The sequence below is a fragment of the Eucalyptus grandis genome, chromosome 9, assembly GCF_016545825.1.
Source record: "Eucalyptus grandis isolate ANBG69807.140 chromosome 9, ASM1654582v1, whole genome shotgun sequence".
NCBI lineage: Eukaryota > Viridiplantae > Streptophyta > Magnoliopsida > Myrtales > Myrtaceae > Eucalyptus > Eucalyptus grandis.
Genome location: NC_052620.1, coordinates 25,930,671 through 25,947,530, shown reverse-complemented (window position 1 = coordinate 25,947,530; position 16,860 = coordinate 25,930,671). Strand labels below are relative to the sequence as shown.

The 16,860-nt window shown below is 40.7% G+C and overlaps 1 protein-coding gene, 1 long non-coding RNA gene and 1 pseudogene across 13 annotated transcripts; 2 read left to right on the top strand and 1 right to left on the bottom strand.

The window, feature by feature from the left end:
- The first annotated feature begins 153 nt into the window (after window positions 1–153).
- Window positions 154–2,699, top strand: LOC120288282 (annotated as a pseudogene).
- An 892-nt stretch (window positions 2,700–3,591) lies between these two features.
- LOC104443816 lies at window positions 3,592–8,683 on the bottom strand. Of its 12 annotated transcripts, none has more exons than XR_005546383.1 (13): window positions 8,547–8,683; window positions 8,373–8,462; window positions 8,125–8,289; window positions 7,781–8,002; window positions 6,559–6,631; window positions 6,378–6,481; window positions 5,440–5,582; window positions 5,107–5,350; window positions 4,894–5,027; window positions 4,460–4,614; window positions 4,287–4,383; window positions 4,037–4,114; window positions 3,592–3,956 (listed from the first exon to the last, which is right to left on the bottom strand). It is a non-coding gene; the product is annotated as an uncharacterized LOC104443816 (long non-coding RNA). The 12 variants fall into 12 exon arrangements; XR_005546384.1 differs by having other exon boundaries at window positions 4,946–5,027; XR_005546387.1 differs by having other exon boundaries at window positions 6,378–6,442.
- Window positions 8,684–11,439: 2,756 nt separating this feature from the next.
- On the top strand, window positions 11,440–13,390 carry LOC104418812 (protein O-glucosyltransferase 1). Its single transcript, XM_010030263.3, has 5 exons — window positions 11,440–11,918; window positions 12,244–12,436; window positions 12,579–12,643; window positions 12,752–12,962; window positions 13,052–13,390. Exons 1-5 carry the CDS (start codon window positions 11,461–11,463, stop codon window positions 13,388–13,390), a joined length of 1,266 nt encoding a protein of 421 aa, XP_010028565.3. The 5' UTR covers window positions 11,440–11,460.
- The last annotated feature ends 3,470 nt before the right edge of the window (window positions 13,391–16,860 follow it).

The following is a 16,860-nucleotide window of genomic DNA, read 5'->3' as shown; positions in this document are numbered from 1 at the left end:
TGCACGATCAATATGAATAGCAATTTCAACGACTATGCATGTTTGCTCAACATCATACCATAAAGCAAAACTAGAAGAATAATTGAGTTGTGCAATCAGTAAACAAGAGCTAAAGTAGCTTGTCATGCTACTATTGGTAGGAGGTGCGCGGGTTTTTTGGATTTTGCCTCCTTAGTTATGTCAATGCTTAAGTTTTATAGGGGACAAAGTGAGTTGCCAACATTTTCTTAAGGCTATACCAATGTTGGTCTTTGACATATGGTTGTTTTGCTTGATGCAGGAAAGTGGCAAAGAAACAAATATGTGGGTGTGTCCCTTGTTGGGAAAACGCTTGCCATTATGGGTTTTGGAAAGGTTGGATCAGAAGTCGCACGTCGTGCCAAAGGTCTTGGTATGCATGTGATTTGCACATGACCCTTATGCCCCCGCAGATCAAGCACGCGCGGTGGGGGTGGAACTTGTGGGCTTTGATGAAGCCATAGCAACTGCAGATTTCATTTCATTACACATGCCCCTGACACCTGCTACATCAAAGGTTCTCAATGATGAGACTTTTGCAAAGATGAAGAAAGGAGTTCGAATTGTCAATGTTGCTCGTGGAGGAGTGATTGATGAAGAAGCTCTTGTGAGGGCATTGGATGCTGGAATTGTTGCTCAGGTATTGCTATCTGATATCTGAAATGTTGAGTTTCCTTCTTGTTGCCTTGGGAGGTGAAGCACATAGTAGCCTTGTTGCAGGCAGCACTTGATGTCTTCACGGAGGAACCACCAGCGAAGGACAGCGAGTTGGTACAACACGAGAGAGTCACGGTGACCCCACACCTTGGAGCCAGTACCACAGAAGCACAGGTTTGTGAACAGTTACAATTTACCCAACTTTAACTTTCTCTATATTATTAGAAAGCATATAAAACGGTCACTTGACATGCCACGAAGGAGTGGCTATTGAAATTGCTGAAGCTGTCATTGGAGCTCTAAAAGGAGAGTTGGCTGCTACTGCTGTCAATGTGCCGATGGTTCCTGCTGAGGTATCAAGAACTTTTTCTACAACTTGGCTGTTTGGCATCTCTTGGTCTACTTCTAACTTTTTATCCTCCAATCTGTTTCCTCTCGATCTTCAATATATGTGCTCTCAGTATTTGACATATCTTATCATGGCTTGGGTTCTGATGCATAATTGTTGTGATGGAACTTACTTGATGTGTGATTTGGAGGAGAATGACTATGGGTGCTCTCTAGAAGTTTGATCTTTTTTTGGCAAAGATTTGTTCTGAGGCTATCAATTGCAAATTTCTGATATGTGTACAATTGTTTAATTTCATTGATGTTTGGCTTTGGCCCAAATCCAGCTTCCTCTTTGTATGAGATGAATAGAGGAAGTGAGATTTTGAGGACCGTAAAATATGCTGGTCCAATTGTTTGATATGTACCGTGGAGGAGAATGATTGTCAGTGCTCAGTAGAAGTTTGATCTTTTCTGGCAAACATTTTTTACTGAGGTGGTTGATTGGAATCATCCGATATGTATACAATTGTTTAATTTCGTTGATGTTTGGCTTTGGCCCAAATCCAGCTTCCTCTCGGTACAAGATGAGCAGAGGAAGTGAGCTTTTGAAGACTGTAAGAGATGCTTCCCCTTGGTCGATTCCTTTAGGAAGTGGGTCAATAATGTGGTGTGATAGACAAGTAACTCTGAATGACTGTAATGACGATTTTGATGCCTGAGGGTGCTTTGTTTAAGATCCAGAAGGCAGAACTTGGCTCAAGATATGCTTGAGTAACATAAATCTTGAGTTCTTTATACATTTCCTTTTTAGCTGCAGGTTCTTACAGAGCTGAAACCATTTGTTGTACTTGCTGAGAAGCTTGGGAGACTGGCCGTTCAATTAGTTGGGGGTGGGAGTGGTGTAAAAACCATAAAAGTGACATATGCTTCTACAAGAGCACCTGATGATCTCAACACTAGACTACTCCGTATGATTACTAAGGGTATAATTGAACCCATATCCGATGTCTTTGTGAACTTGGTCAATGCAGATTTTACTGCTAAGCAGAGAGGACTGAGAATAACAGAGGAGCGGGTCATCTTAGATGGTTCACCAGAGAGTCCTCTTGAGTATGTCCAGGTTCAGATTGCAAATGTGGAATCAAGATTTGCCAGCGCCATTTCAGATTCTGGGGAGATCACGGTTGAGGGGCGGGTGAAGGATGGGATCCCACATCTCACAAAGGTGGGATCTTTCGAAGTGGATGTGAGCTTGGAGGGAAGCATCATATTGTGCAGGCAAGTTGATCAGCCAGGTATGATTGGCACAGTAGGAAGCATTTTGGGAGAAGAGAATGTCAATGTCAATTTCATGAGCGTTGGTACCGCGAAAGCAAAGCCGTGATGGCAATTGGAGTTGATGACCAGCCCAGCAAGGAGACTCTGAAGAGGATCGAGGACATCTTTGCAATTGAGGAGTTCGTTTTCCTCAAGTTGTAATGTGGGTGTGAGTTATGGTACTACATATGTATGTCTTTCATCATTCATAGCCGCTGAGCATGATTTGCAAGTCTTGCTCTGCGATTTTGGCTGTGACGTTCGTGTTTTGTAGTAGTATTGAGCTAGAGCGGAACGATAATCAAGTGGTGCTGAGAGGAGGTTCTGTACTTTATTATGTTGCTTTTTGCCTGAATCAAATGCTCGTTTCCAATAAATTCATACAAGTTAAGAAGGTGAATACTTTGCCTCGATCCAGGATTCATGTTTCTCCTCCCTCTCCCCCCATAGTTATTTTTTCCCCATTAAGTCCTTATAGCGGCTCTCATGATTTTCATGTTTCTCCTCATTTTGATTTTTCAGAATACAATAAGGTAATCATTTATAGACCCAATCCATTGAATGAACATTAACATCCAAAGAATCCCTGGAGTATGCAATAAGGCGGCATTGTCTAATGTCAAGAACAGTAAACAATGGGTAGGAAGACTGTCATGTGTAGTAGCAGAGATTCCACACATGACAACTCCTGGAATTTCTGCTTCGGTATGTTTTGCTGAAGTACAATAATAGTCTTGTTCATGCGGTGGCTTTCATCATGCGGAACCTCATTGCTATCATCAGCCATCACTACAAAGTAAAAGAGAGACGAAACTAAAAAACCTTTGCACTGTGAACCGCGATAAACTCTCGACTCTTTATGACATAGCCTACAATCTCAGAGGATGTGATCCCCATTTGGCGCGGTACATGGCGCTTGACCTCAATATTAGATCAACCGCGGGGCAAGTAATCAGTATCTTGGAAGAGACAGCCTCTGTTCCACCTCCCAAATACTAAGTTCACGCTCAGAAAATAGTTTCATGAACCAGAAAGAAACGGGACGTGAGCCAAAGTTGTTGGACACAAGAGATTTAGGTCAGTTCATCAAGACATCCAGTATGAGTCTTCATCATTACAAACATTAGACGCGTGGGATGTCTTTGGGAAACATCACAACATTTAAGCACAGAAAATGCACATTCCATGTAAAGAACAATGATCAGGTTATACACGCAATCAAAATTAATCGAACATTATAAAAACGAGAAAAACTAGTTGCATCACAACTTCAAACATCCCTCCGAAAAATTCTGTAGTCGAAGAACGTTTCTTATTTATCAAGTAAAAACTAAAGTAAACATAGCCATCAAGTAGTATTTTGAGTGCCAGTGACGAAAACCATCTGGAAAATGGACCTCCTCAGAATCAGAGATTGACGCACTGATTATACGTACTGTACAGAGGTAGACGCAAAAGCCGACTTTAACTGCCAGTATAATGTGCCGAAAGATACTTGTACCAAAGCGCTCTGCATCATCGGCTCATGATACTTGAACAAACTTGTCTAAAGCGGATGTATCCAAAGCTGCAAACTCCTTAATAGCCCCAAGCACGGCAAGTCCAAGTTTTACAGCGTCATCGTGAGTTGGTGCCTACAGTAGGTAAATTTTGATTTGAATTCTTAATCCAATAAAATCATTTTTATGGTAGCTTGTGTAAGAGATTCCTCTACCTCAATGTTAAGAGGAAGAACAGGATCATAAAGCAAGAGCCTCAAAAGGAACCATCCTCCAAACCCAGATACCCGGGCCTATTTAAGCAGCAATCATCCCCAGGAGCATTCAGAACGTATGTACTTTAATTGAGAATTAGAGCATTAACTTGTCTCCTCAGCATATGAACACGATAATACACAATATAAATAGCTGCTGAAATGATGAGGTCCAATCTATTAAGAATAACTTGATCGATTCAAAACTTACTCCTTCATAATTTACTGGAGCTTTCTGAAGCTTTGGGTCCAAATCAATAGAGTTCTCCAAGTGCTTCAACACTGCCTCTCCATAGTCTCAGAAAGATCTGTAACCTCTACACTATCAGGATCTTAGAGAAGGAAAAAGAAAACGACATTGCTAGAAACCAAGAAACCACGTACCCTCCCTTTAAGTCCGGATGACTCTGGTTGATCTTCAACCTCAATTCTACAGCAACAGCTGCTTCTTCTAGACCCTCTACCAAATCTGTCAAGACTCTGCTGCTACTACCTGCTCCTGAAGCTCGAGCTGAAGCAAGTTTGTTGAGAACTTTGACCTATAACAAAATGCTTAATAATTATGACTCAAAGCTTTAAGCTCATGCATTGCAGTTGGGGGCATTTAGAATTCATCTCTGCAACGTCAACGCTCATCTATTTCAAAAATTTTAATAGCAATTTCCATCTCAAATTGTACTTTATACAATTAAATCACAGAGATCATGCAATTCGAAATAACACATACAGTGGGCAAAAATCTGAATGTTTTCTTTTTTGATAATCAATTTAAAAAGCATAAAATGTGCGAGATATCTCAGTGAAGGTATGGAGGTAACTTGATTCTCTTGACCAAGGGATGGCCGTTTGAAAGAGAAGAACGGTACTAACAATCCTTGAAGTCGTAATGATGGACCAATAGTTAAAGCATTTTGAGACTTTTCCATTGGTGGAATTTTAGAACCTTCTGGACCTGCAAAAGAGAAAGGAGTTTATACCTTGGGATGAATGACATCCTTTAAAAGTACATCAAGAGACGAGATTTCCTGAACCTTGACAGCATGTGTTCATCTCTCTTATGCACCCAAAATTGCATCACGGAGAAAGGAGACACTTCTCTTTTCAGCCTTACTTCCTTCATCTCCATTTTAAATCCAACATATCATGCATCAATTAAGGGTTCTGCATGGAAGCAGTAAATTGCTTACTGCAACAGAACCTGATACTGAGCCACCTCCAGGATCATTTTCCAACAAAAACCGGCATTTAATAGGAGATGCTTTAAAGTGACCAAGGCTGCGAGTAAGGGCAAACAAGTAACCAATTAGAATGATAATCTTAGTATCAAGGAAATAAATAATTGGCATGGGATACCAAGAGGGTACCAGCCATGGACTTTGCAGACTCAAAGCATAACAAGAATGTGGCTAAACGCTTTATGAACGCTGCAGCCTTCTGCATGTCAAGTGAGTGCCTATCATTGCACAGCATCATCTTTAGAGCTTCAGCTAGCACCTCACCCTGATCTCTGCTTGAGCCATCAGATATCAATGAGTAACCATACAAAGGGAGAAAGACAAACATCTAGGACTGCAGTTATAGAGAAAATCATGTGAACAAAAGTGCATGAGCAGATGAGTCTAGAAAACCAGCTTGACAGCAAGGATATGATCTCTGCTTCAGACATCAGATATTAATTATAGTTAAAAGTGTTGTGGTCATGAGAAATAGATCACTATTTTATCTCCGAACAAAGTCATCTGCATTTAGAGCTATAGTTTATAATAAAATCTGGTAACTCAAAGTGCATGAGCACATGACCTCAAAAAACAAACTTGACAGCAAGGTACTGAGCACCCAACATAGAAGTGCTAACCTTCCAGGGCTGTATTCAAGTATGAGGTTGTATAGCTGAACAAAAAACCCTTGCAAATCAACATTCAAAGTATCGAGATTGTTCCTTGTTACTTTAAAAGCAATGATGCAACAGCAAGTCTTTCCGAGACGGTACTCGTTACTCAGTTTCACCAGGTTTAATACATGAGTTCTACGATGAATGAATAGGGGAAATCCTTTCCAGGTGTCTTGAATTTTTATGCTGTTTTAGGAGATAAGCTTGCAATGCGCAGCTGAAAGTTGGATTCTCAAAGCTTTAGACCAAAGGACTTATGCTTAAAAAGTGAACTTTCTGCCAGGAGCTACGTTTACGAATTAAACCATCCAATATTGAGGAATTTCCATCTTAAAGGCAGATGCAATAACAATCTAAGAGCTCAAAAACCAAATAAACATAAGAATGCTACTTCTCAAAACAAACAAATACCTATGGTTGATAAACCTAGCAATGTTTCCAAAGGTCGTTGAATCCAAACAAAGAGCTTCATCATCCTTCACACACATGGAGCTCCAATCAGAATCAAGGAGCACCTGATAAGTACGTTTCGCAGCGTCACCCTTCTTCAAATTTCGCTCATGCATTTCCTTGATTTCACCTATGTGCTCACATACAAATGCACCTTTAGGCAGTTCATCCAGTGCTTGCAGACCCCACCCTTTTCCTTCAGGCGTCATAAACACCTAAAGGACAAAATCAGTCACAAAAGAGTACAGGCTTAAGCTTAAGGGTTCGAAACAAAGTCACTCACTGCAGTAGTAACTGGAACACTTTTAAGAATGATAATCACCACAAGGTCCAATTATGACAGTAGAGCTACAACATGCAAAAGCTTTAAAATAACACGAAAACAATTCTTCACCTGCATATTATAACTTATGCCCCGCTGCACCACTCGATTGCCACAATGTTTACCACAACCACACTTTCTCCAGCACTGTTTGATAAATTTTCTCTTCAGGTGGCCCGTATACGGTTCTAAAATGTTGTTATCTTTTGACTTTTCTAGAGGGCATTCCGGACAATATAAGTGGTGGCTCTTTTTAGGGTCACGATTGACAGAAATACACTTCAACAAAAAAGCTTCCTTTACAAGACCTTTCACAGTGTATATAAACTCACCCCCATTTGCACATGCACAAGCACAGGGTACTGGAGAAGGCAGGCAGTCACCATAACAATTTGAACAGCAATTCTCATTTTCGATCTCAGAAAGGGAGAAATTGATAGAAGCACTAGAGAAAGTGAGGCTATGAGGTATGTAGTGAAAGGATGGTGGACACTGCTCATCAATCTTGTTAACCAATGGTATTTTTACTCTTTCTTCTCCTTTGGCTATGTCATTAACATCATGGACGGACCTCAGATCAGTAGGAGTTGACTGACTCTTCGAGAAAACCACCATACTACGCGAATCAGCATCTTCATGTTCTTCTGACAGCTTCCTTTCACTTCCAGCACAATCAATTGTGGTCTTGTTTTTGTTCATTTTCAAGTGCTTATTACTACCATCTAAAGACCGCGGAAATCTTGGAATTCGTGGTGACTCATTCATATATCCAATGTTAACATCATTTAGTATGATGGTAATTGTATAACTTTAGTATATCTAGAATTATTCTTGACAACAATGGAACACCGGTAAATTTTCTAGAAAGGATCAGGCCCTATTTCCTTTTTACTGAATTTAAGGTACACGATAAAGACAGAGCATAGGAATTTAAAAGCTTCTCTTAGCTGCCATAGAATCCTAGTTAAAACAACAATATCACACAATCAAGGAATCAATGGAGTGAAACTGGTCTTAACAGTAATCGCTATAAAAAACCTACCTCTGAACAACTCAAGGTTCTGCATAGTGACATGATCGAGATTAACGATTGAAGGCAACCCCTTGCTTGCAACGGCCAATTCCATCAACTCCAGCTGTTCATCCTCCATATGCTCCGTGGATTCCTTGGCAATTCTGCCAGCAGTGGCCTTCTCCACTGCAGCTTTTCGTCTCTCTGCTTCTTTTTCTCGACGAAGCTCTTCTTTTGTCTCTTTTTCTCCGCCTTCCAAGCAAAAAACCAGAGAAGTTGGTAAAGAAAAAGAAAAGAAGAGGTGCTGCTTAACCGATCAAATAAAGCAAAAGAAACTAACTAGTGAAAATGCAATATCAAGCTCAAGTACTTACCTTAATAGATTCTTTCTGTAAATACTTCTCCCGTCGCTCTGATTCTCGCCTTTGCTCACGTAGCAATCTCTCCTCCTCTCTCTGCTGTTCACGCATCAACCTTTCTTCTTCCTTCCTTCTTTCACGATCAAATCTTTCCATCTCTTTCCTCATTCGTTCCTCAGCCTGCAATAGAAAAATACAGGATATCAGTACATGCCTAAGTTTTCTCCACAAAGTTCACATATCCTTAAGTGATAAATGAAAACCTTTCTCCTCAAAATATTTTCTTTCTCTAGTGCTTTGCGAATTCAGTTTTCATTAACTTCAACTTCCCTTGCGATCTGGGCTTCTTCAATCTGCAACAAAATGACATTTTTGGTCACCCTAAATCTATATCAAAAGTGATGACAATACTCTGCTCTCAGAAGCATCAGAATTACCTTGCGTTTTCTCTTGACATGCAGGTCAGAAGTGTCATGCAAAATTGTCCTGTCAGGCATGAGATTTCACAAGCCTAGTTGTCTTCCCCGGAAGATAATTCAGCCAGGACCACTTGATGGAAGCAGCAAGGCACTTGACACTCGAAGTGACCGCATGGCGTGAGTGACTTGAAAGGAAACCAAAGGGCTCACAATATAAGAAATCAACCGCACAGGTTCTACAAAACCAAGTCTTTTTAGTGAGGGAAAAGCACTTTTTGTTGCTTCCCTCTCACCCCTGAATTTTCATTTGCAGATATAGTGGGCAATCAAAGCCCAAAGTGTCGTAACACGGAAAATGACAGATCCTAAATACACAAAACTTCCTTAGCCGACAAACGACGTGCACTTCTTTGATTTTCACAACAGAACCTATTTGCTTTCCCTCTCCGTTTCTGGCTATAGAATCTAACCTACTGTATCAAACCTGTCACGGCAGAGACAAGATTACAGGAACAGACAAGCTTACGCAATAGCACATTACCACAAAATTTGCTTGGCCAAGAAAAGCATAAGAACCACAAAATTTGTTTGGCCACTCATCACATACCACTCCAGCAAGATCATCATGATTTCCATCACGGATTCAAATTTCACAAGCATTCCTAAGTCCACACTAAATTTTCAAAAAATAAAATGCATATCGCGGCATAGTCTGAACCTAAAGCCGCCACCGCTCTTTCAAATATTGCGCACCGAGCAGCACAAACCTCTGCCGACACCTCGAGGTACGTTCACTCGATAGAGAGTTCGAATCTCCCGGGAAAGCACGTTCACTTTCAGGCCGGTTGGTCATGAGCGAGTGAGTGGAGAAAGGAATCGGAAGCGGCGCTCACCTGGAATGTAGGTGTTCTTGGTGAGAATCAGCAGCAAAAGCAGAGCCAGAACCCCAGCAATGCAGCAGATGACACTGCGAAGAAGTCCACAAGGTCAGCTCGCGCTCGAGTCGCCGGAACAGATTCGCCCGAATAACAACGAGCAGAAATAATCAAAGATCAAGAAGCTACTGCGGTACCTGACGATGACGCTGTGAGATATGAGCAGAGTCCCCAGCCGAACGATCGGTCGAGGCTTCGGCGGAGGTGGAAAGGGTGTCGGCGGAGGCAGAGGCGGAGGTGGGCGTCGGCGTCGGAGTCGGGGGCGACGGAGTGGCGAGAGGGCGTCGGGGCGGAGGCGGAGGCGGCGTCGGGGGCGTCGGAGGCGTCGGAGGCAACCGACTTGAGTCGGGCGCGTCGAAGTCGCGAGAGGGTGTCGGGGGAGGAGGTGGCGTCGGAGGCGTCGGAGGCAACCAGCTTGAGTCGGGGGCGTCGGAGTCGCGAGAGGGCGTTGGGGGCGGAGGCGGAGGCGGAGGCGAGGTCGTCGGCGGGGCGTCGGAGTCGAGAATGGACAGAGAGAGATCGTCGGCGAGAATGGAGAGAGAGAGCAGAGGAGGGGAGAGAAGCGGCTTTCGTAAAGGCTTTTGTTCTCCCCGCAACGGAACGGAACGGAGAACGGGGAGAGAGAGAGGAGAGAGAGGACGATTTTGACAGGCGCAGGCATCGCAGAGCAGAACAGAGCAGAGGGAGTGTCAGAGTGGTCGGCCCGCGCGAATTTTGAACGCCTGACGCCCTCACCAACGTGGCGCCACGCGTCGACCGCTGAGTGGTTTAACCCACCGCCTACGTGTTGGGTTAAACCCACCCAATATTTTCTCCCTGCTGGCCATCTAAACCCGGTCACACCTCGTCGCCTCCAGACATTTAATGCCACGGAACAGTCAACTCTATCTTTTCACCGGTTCAGGATTTGTATTTTTAATAAATAGATGGACTCTTTCCTAGCGTATTTTTTTTTTAGCCAAGTGACTTCGAGTCAACACGTTTCCCATCCCCATTGGGTGGTTACGTAACATGATGGATATATGTGTTTATCTCGAACCACTTTTGACTAACGAAAAACTTTACCCTAGAAAACTATTTTCAGATAAATTATGATAAGATGTAGAGAGGCCTGATTTGTATCTTAGAATAGATTATATCCCAAACAGAGTGAGCTTGTCAAGTCTCCTCATAATTAATTTGGTAGTTCTCGTGTGAGGCTCATCAAATCTCTTGACAGGTCTATGAGCTCGTCAAAATAAAACTTCCTGTTGTATCAGATGATAAGTACACTTTGGACACACACTCATTCATTAAGTTATCTCGAATCTCGATTCTTATTTATCGCTGTCGATGATGTAGAATAATAAATGATCTTTGACTCGAATGTTGAAAGGAAACTTTTTCAATTATTAGACAGTTGCATAGTTTTCTGTGATCCTCAAAGAAAACGTTACTTTCTGAGTCTTTCTTCTTCGGTTTCAACCTCAAATACCTCTCCTACCACAACAACTTCATGTAATGAAGTATGAAAGGCAGTTCCCACTTTGTTCTGTCATATAAAGCCGGTTCTTTCCTTTGGTAATTAGCGGTGAATATCAGTGACAATGCAAATCAAAAGGGCGACAGTAGAAGCACATTCGAGGCTGAAGAAGCGTGAGTCGATTGCCTCTCCAGCCGTCCTCTCATCCTTCGTTTTCCTCCTCATAAGCGCCCTAGTTTTTGCCTGTTGGATCAACACAGTAAGTTGTGCCGAACGTGCTCAGATAACATTGCTTTAATTGGATATGCTTTTCTTGGATGTAATCTAAATCATTTGAAGCAACTATTTACCATGATTGTAAGAGATTAGTACATCCTAATTTGAGTTTGAGCTACAGTCCCATTTCCCAGAATGTGATGACTAAAGCAAGAGATTGCGTTGTGCCTTCCAGTCCAACTTTTCAGGTCCTTTTCAGATATCAATATTTACTACATCAAAAGCACCAGATATCCCTCTTAAATGCACAGAATGGAACATGACTCAAACTTGTCCCGCGAACTATCCGACCAAACAGACCCATGATCGCCATCTCTATCATCGCATACCTGGCAATGAATGCCCATCGTTCTTCAGATGGATCCACGAAGATCTACGGCCATGGAAAGAGATCGGGATCACCAAGGACATGGTCGAGAGAGCTCGACAGGATGCACATTTCCATCTAGTGATTTTGGATGGGAAGGTCTACTTGGAGAGGTTTAAGCCAGCTTATCAGACCAGGGACGTGTTCACTCTGTGGGGTATGCTACAGCTTCTCAGATGGTACCCTGGAGATCTTCCTGATTTGGAGCTGATGTTCAATTGCAACGATCGGCCTATCGTCCAATCTAAGGACTTTCCCCATCCCAAACCAGGCCCTCCACCATTGTTTGGATACTGCAGACATCGGAGGACATTGGACCTTGTGTTCCCAGATTGGTCTTTTTGGGGATGGTAATGAATTCTATCTCATTAATATTTAGGAATTGCATTCCCAAATTCTCATTCCATGCACTACAACGGAAAATGAACAGGGTTTTACTCGGGCTGAGAATTGCAAAGGCACACATTCCACTACATTCATCGTCCTAGAGTCCAAAATTGCCGGCAGTACTTATTATTAAGTTCTTTCGCCTTGAGCTTTTGTTAATACTTTGTGCTTATGCATGTGTAGATGCTGTCATTTGGATTGATTTGTCTTTCGTTATCTTGAAGTTTGATTTAGTTGGCTATGTTTGTAGGCATGCTTGATCGAAAGGGTTATCTAACTGAATTGTAGGGTCGAGACGAATATAAAGCCATGGAAACATGTGTTGAAAGACATAGAAGAAAGCAATAAGAGGACACCATGGTCGGACAGAAAGCCATACGCTTACTGGAGAGGAAATCCGTACGTGGCTCAAGCCAGGAAAGACCTTCTCAAGTGTAACGTTACAAAGGAACATGACTGGAACACTCGGGTTTACATTCAGGTAATGTTTAGAAAGTTGCAAGACTGTCTTCTACAGAAACCCAGTGTTTCAAACTAGGAATTGTAAGTTCTGATGCCTTTAGCATGATGCACTGCCAAATGACCAAAAATACGACTAATCACGGTTCATCGATTGATGCTAGGACTGGGGTCGAGAAACTAAACAGGGGTATAAAGACTCCAATCTAGCGGATCAGTGCACTCACCGGTACAGAATTCTCTAAATCTGATTCTGTATCTGAAAAATATGTTCGTCTTAATTTTGTTATCAACCTCAATGACATTACTGTAATGGTTAATCTAATAATTACAACAGATACAAAATATACATCGAAGGCCAGGCGTGGTCCGTGAGTGAGAAGTACATCTTGGCATGCAACTCCATGACCTTGCTAATCAAGCCTCAGTACATGGATTTCTTCACCAGAGGCCTCGTTCCGTTGCAGCATTATTGGCCGATTCGGGACAACAAGAAGTGCACCTCCCTCAAGGTTGCCGTCGAGTGGGGCAACAATCATACCGAGAAGGTTCGTTCTCCCTTCGTTTGTTCCGTGGTCGCTCAGGCCTAAGCTGCGTGCCAATCCAGAATTGATACGTTCTCGATGTCTGATTACAGGCAAAGGCCATTGGTGAAGCCGGGAGCCGCTTCATATATGAGGATCTAAAGATGGAGCATGTCTACGATTACATGTATCACTTGCTTAATGAATACGCGAAGCTTTTCAGGTACAAGCCCACCGTGCCAAAAGGTGCTGTTGAGCTATGCTCAGAGACAATGGCGTGCCCCACGAAAGGGACATACAAGAAGTTCATGTTGGATTCAATGGTGAAGTCGCCGAGACGAGCATCGCCTTGTTCCCTGCCTCCTCCGTACGACCCTCCTTCGCTTGAAGCTTTGATCGAGAGCAAAGCTAACTTGACTTGGCAGGTAGAGACATGGGAAGATGAGTATTGACAGAGCGTCAACAAGGACTAAGAGGCAATAAGGAAAAGAAAAGATACGAATAATGTTGACGAACAAGTCGATATGTTAGAATTGACTTCAAGTTTGGTGCAAATGGACCGAGCTTAAGAAAAACTCTTTGATCAATTTTAGCATCTACATCTTCTTCTGTGGAATCATTTATCGTGAAAGCACTAATCAACCTAACTTAATAATTTATTGAAAGCAAGAAGATTAATATTGGCAATATTAATTATTGACCGCACGAAAACCTCATTCACTACATTTGCTTTTGCCCATTGATGGTGAAATAAACAATCCCATTTATTTGACCTGTGCATACACTTTCTTACTTGTATCTGTATGAGATTAGATTTTTATGAGCCATCAGATTGCACTATTCACAATACGATATGAATCTTACTCAAGCCCTATATTTAAGAAGCACGTTACCCTTAGACTTTCATGTCAAATTTGAAAAAGATGGAGAATAAGAGTTTGTTTATTAAACTGATCAAATAGTACCTGTTGGAAGATATGATTTAGCAGCTTTGTATCAATTGTAAATTGATAGGAAATCATCTTTATTTTAGGATTAGAAAGATTAGAGAATATTTACTTTCCTTTTATTGATTCTTCTTTTGTAATTAAATACAACTTGTACAGAGATTACAAAGTAATAGAGGCATACAATTTTTTCCTCTACATAATTCTTTCCTTCGATTCCAAAATCCTCCCTCTAGCTTCACTTACTTTTTGTGACAGTACCTGATTCTATTTTTTGTTTCCTAAAAAAAAAAAAAAAAAAAAAAAGAATATAAATTTGTTTGGTAACTTTTTATTCCAAGAAACAATGTGTTCCTAAAATAGATTTGGAACAAGATTAAAAAGTATAAAAAATTGCCTATTTGTTCGTGAGAATAATTCTCGAATCAAGTCCATTTTATTTTTCCTTTTCTTCTTCTACTTCTTTCTTTGGCTGGCGACCTTGTCGGAGCGTTGTTAGCTACCAGCGAGGCCGAGCCTTGTCGGCCAAACCTTGCCTAGGCGAGCTTGACCTCGTCAGGTAAAATCAATGCATTCCTCTCTTTATATGTGTGTTTTTTTAGATAAATGAGCTATCAAGAAAAGTGAAAACGATAAGTAGGATTAAAGATAACACGATTTAAGTGGTCAGCAATTATGCCTACGTTCATGGGTGAAGAATGGGTTATTTCACTTGTATGATAAAAGACATAAATAAGAATCAATTTATAGCATCATCCGTTTTGAATCCCAGTGTCCCCCACCCTCATATATGTAGGTGTCCACACAACTCCTCAAACCATGAACAATTTGAGGTAAGCCCATTTTGCGACCACAAAATGAAATTGCGATCCCTGTGGTGACGAGAGTGAATGTTACAAAAAGACAACACAGTTGTATCTAACTTTCTTGAGTCCAAGTAAAAATTCCCTGTGGTGACGAGAGTGAATGTTACAAAAAGACAACACAGTTGTATCTAACTTTCTTGAGTCCAAGTAAAAATTCGTTGATTCCAATTCCCAGCCGAATGATCGGTTCAACTTCAATTGAGTTAAAAAAGCATTTCCGGAAGAGACAATACTATTAGTGCTAGTGATTATTATTAATAAAATGAAAGAACGGAAGGAAAGAAAAGGCAAATAACGGCAATAGAATTTTGTTGACTAATATAATTAACAAGATCAAATCCATCCTCTTCATTAGTTCAAAAGACATTCCATATAGCAGGATTAGTTCAAACCCTACTTAATTAGTCTTTTGAAAAAAAAAAGTCTATGCAAGGATCGTGCAACGTCGGTGCCAAGGTTGTGAAGTTTGTCTTGTTCTCATATACTTGAATGAATTTTTTTTAGATTTCATTTTAAGATCCACTCTAGTTTAGAAAGGATTTTGGATATATTGCCCTCTACTTCCACACCCAGCCGAAGGGTTTGCTTTCTTGCGAAAGTAATCCGAATAGGTTCCTTTAGTCATTTGAAGTTTAAATTGACAGGTCTAAAAAGCTTTTATGATACTGAAAATGCAATTTTTAATTGGGCTTATTCCCTTTGAGTCAACTTTGCATCAAAAGATATAATTTAATTTTAAGTGATTTTCTTTACTTTAAGAGGAAACGAAAATGACCCAATTAAACATTTGTCCAATACTCTATTGTGTGCGCTTTCATCTAAATATGGAAGCTTGTTTCACGTCCAATACCATCTTCTCTTTCCCACTAATCTAAGGTCCCTTTTTCTCAAACCTTCTCCTAACATAATCTACAAGTAGAGGGTCAAAATGTGTTGAAAACCCATTTAAAACTCATATTTAATGAAATTGGTTATATATGGATTAGTTAAATTTTTATAAATAGGTTACTAATAGGTTTGGATTGTAGGTAAGTTTAGTGATACATAGGTTTTGAATGGGTCTCTCTTTGAAATCTGTCAATTGTTCTAATTCAATCCCTATACAAAAAAGCAACAACTGCCACTAGTTAATGCAATATCAAGGCAATCCAAGTTATTACTAGCTTTAAGTGATCTTAAATATACCGTACTAGATTCTCAAGTTGAATGTTAGTTAATGCAATGTCAAGGAAATCTACTGATAGAATGTGCATGGCATAGTTTTTAATCGATATTTGCATGTGAGGTGGAGAACACTAACGCGGTAGATTCAAATTGGTGAGATGAGGTAAAAAAATTTGAAAAAAAATCAATTTTATTTTCAACGAAGAAAATAGGTAACTAATTACCATGCGGTGAGTTTGGTAAAAAAAATATAAAAGATTTCGTATTTCTTTTCTCCAAATTCCAATTTTATTCCAATTTTACTCCAATAAATGTCCATAATGGATGGATTTAAAAGAAGAAGAAAAAAAAGAAGAAGTTCATCTATTACTTTTGTCTAGATATTGCTAGTAAGATTTATATTTGACCTATTGACTTGGTGAGTTTACCATATATACAATGTGTGACAAGCAATGGAACCTTAGATAATTCAACCAGTTAAACACATCTATTTTACGATAGTGAAAACCAAATTAGAGTTACTCAAAAGGGTTATAAAAGAGTTGTACCAGTAGTGGACGCTTGACGACCATCATGGATATTTGTGCTCACCTCCAGATAGCTCCAAGACCTTGTGGAATGAGCAAGGTCGAAGATGATCTTATTTCTCCATGTCCATAAGGTCTTTTGCGCTTGCTCCTTGGACATTCTCTATGAAGCCTATTATGTTCTTTAAAATATTCGCAATGTGTTGATGCAGCATAAAGTTGCTGGCGCCGAGCCTCATCTGCACTGCAACCCACAATCCAAAACAAGAACAAAACTTACAATAAACTCATATGATACAAATTAAAATATACTTTTACATGTGGTGCTCAGCACCAAGTAAAGTCTAAATTCATAGTTACTAGCACAGATTTCTATCATAGCATTCTCAATATGCATATTTGGTTTTATGGCCACAAT